General features: G+C 76.8%; 1 protein-coding gene across 1 annotated transcript in view; it reads left to right on the forward strand.

Moving 5' to 3' along the window:
- The first annotated feature begins 206 nt into the window (after window positions 1–206).
- The window catches only part of SVIP (small VCP interacting protein), an 8,918-nt gene continuing 8,705 nt past the window's right edge, over window positions 207–419 (forward strand). Inside the window, exon 1 of the mRNA XM_006094779.3 lies at window positions 207–405. Coding sequence (XP_006094841.1) covers window positions 352–405 — 54 coding nt within the window. The 5' untranslated portion in view covers window positions 207–351. The remainder of the gene's footprint in view (window positions 406–419) is intronic.

Raw genomic sequence — 419 nt, forward strand, 5'->3', positions numbered from 1 at the left:
TGGACAGGCAAAGGGAGCCGCGAATCCCATTTCTCCATCCCGGGCCAGCTCGCTGCGGGCGGCAGGCGTCTCCAGGCACCCAGGCCCGGTCCGCCCGCGGGCACTGGCCGGGCGGGGCCCTAGGAGGTTGGGGTGCGGAGTCGCCTCCGGGGGGCGGAAGCGAGCCGCGGTGCCGGGGCGGAGTCGCGAGCGGCAGGATTGTGGCAACGAGGGGCGGAGCCGAGCCGCGAAGACACCGGCGGCCGCGGCGGGGGCCCGGGAGCGCGGCCCTTCTGGGTGGGACGCGCGTGTCCCCGCGCCGTGCCCTGCGCACTTACCGGCCAGGCGGGGGGACCTGCAGCCGCCGTCCCCATGGGGCTGTGTCTGCCCTGTCTCGGGGAGCCCGTGCCTCCCTCGCCGGACCCGGTGAGTAAGGCCGC

This window comes from Myotis lucifugus, unplaced genomic scaffold (genome assembly GCF_000147115.1).
Source record: "Myotis lucifugus unplaced genomic scaffold, Myoluc2.0 scaffold_143, whole genome shotgun sequence".
Taxonomy (NCBI): Eukaryota; Metazoa; Chordata; class Mammalia; order Chiroptera; family Vespertilionidae; genus Myotis; species Myotis lucifugus.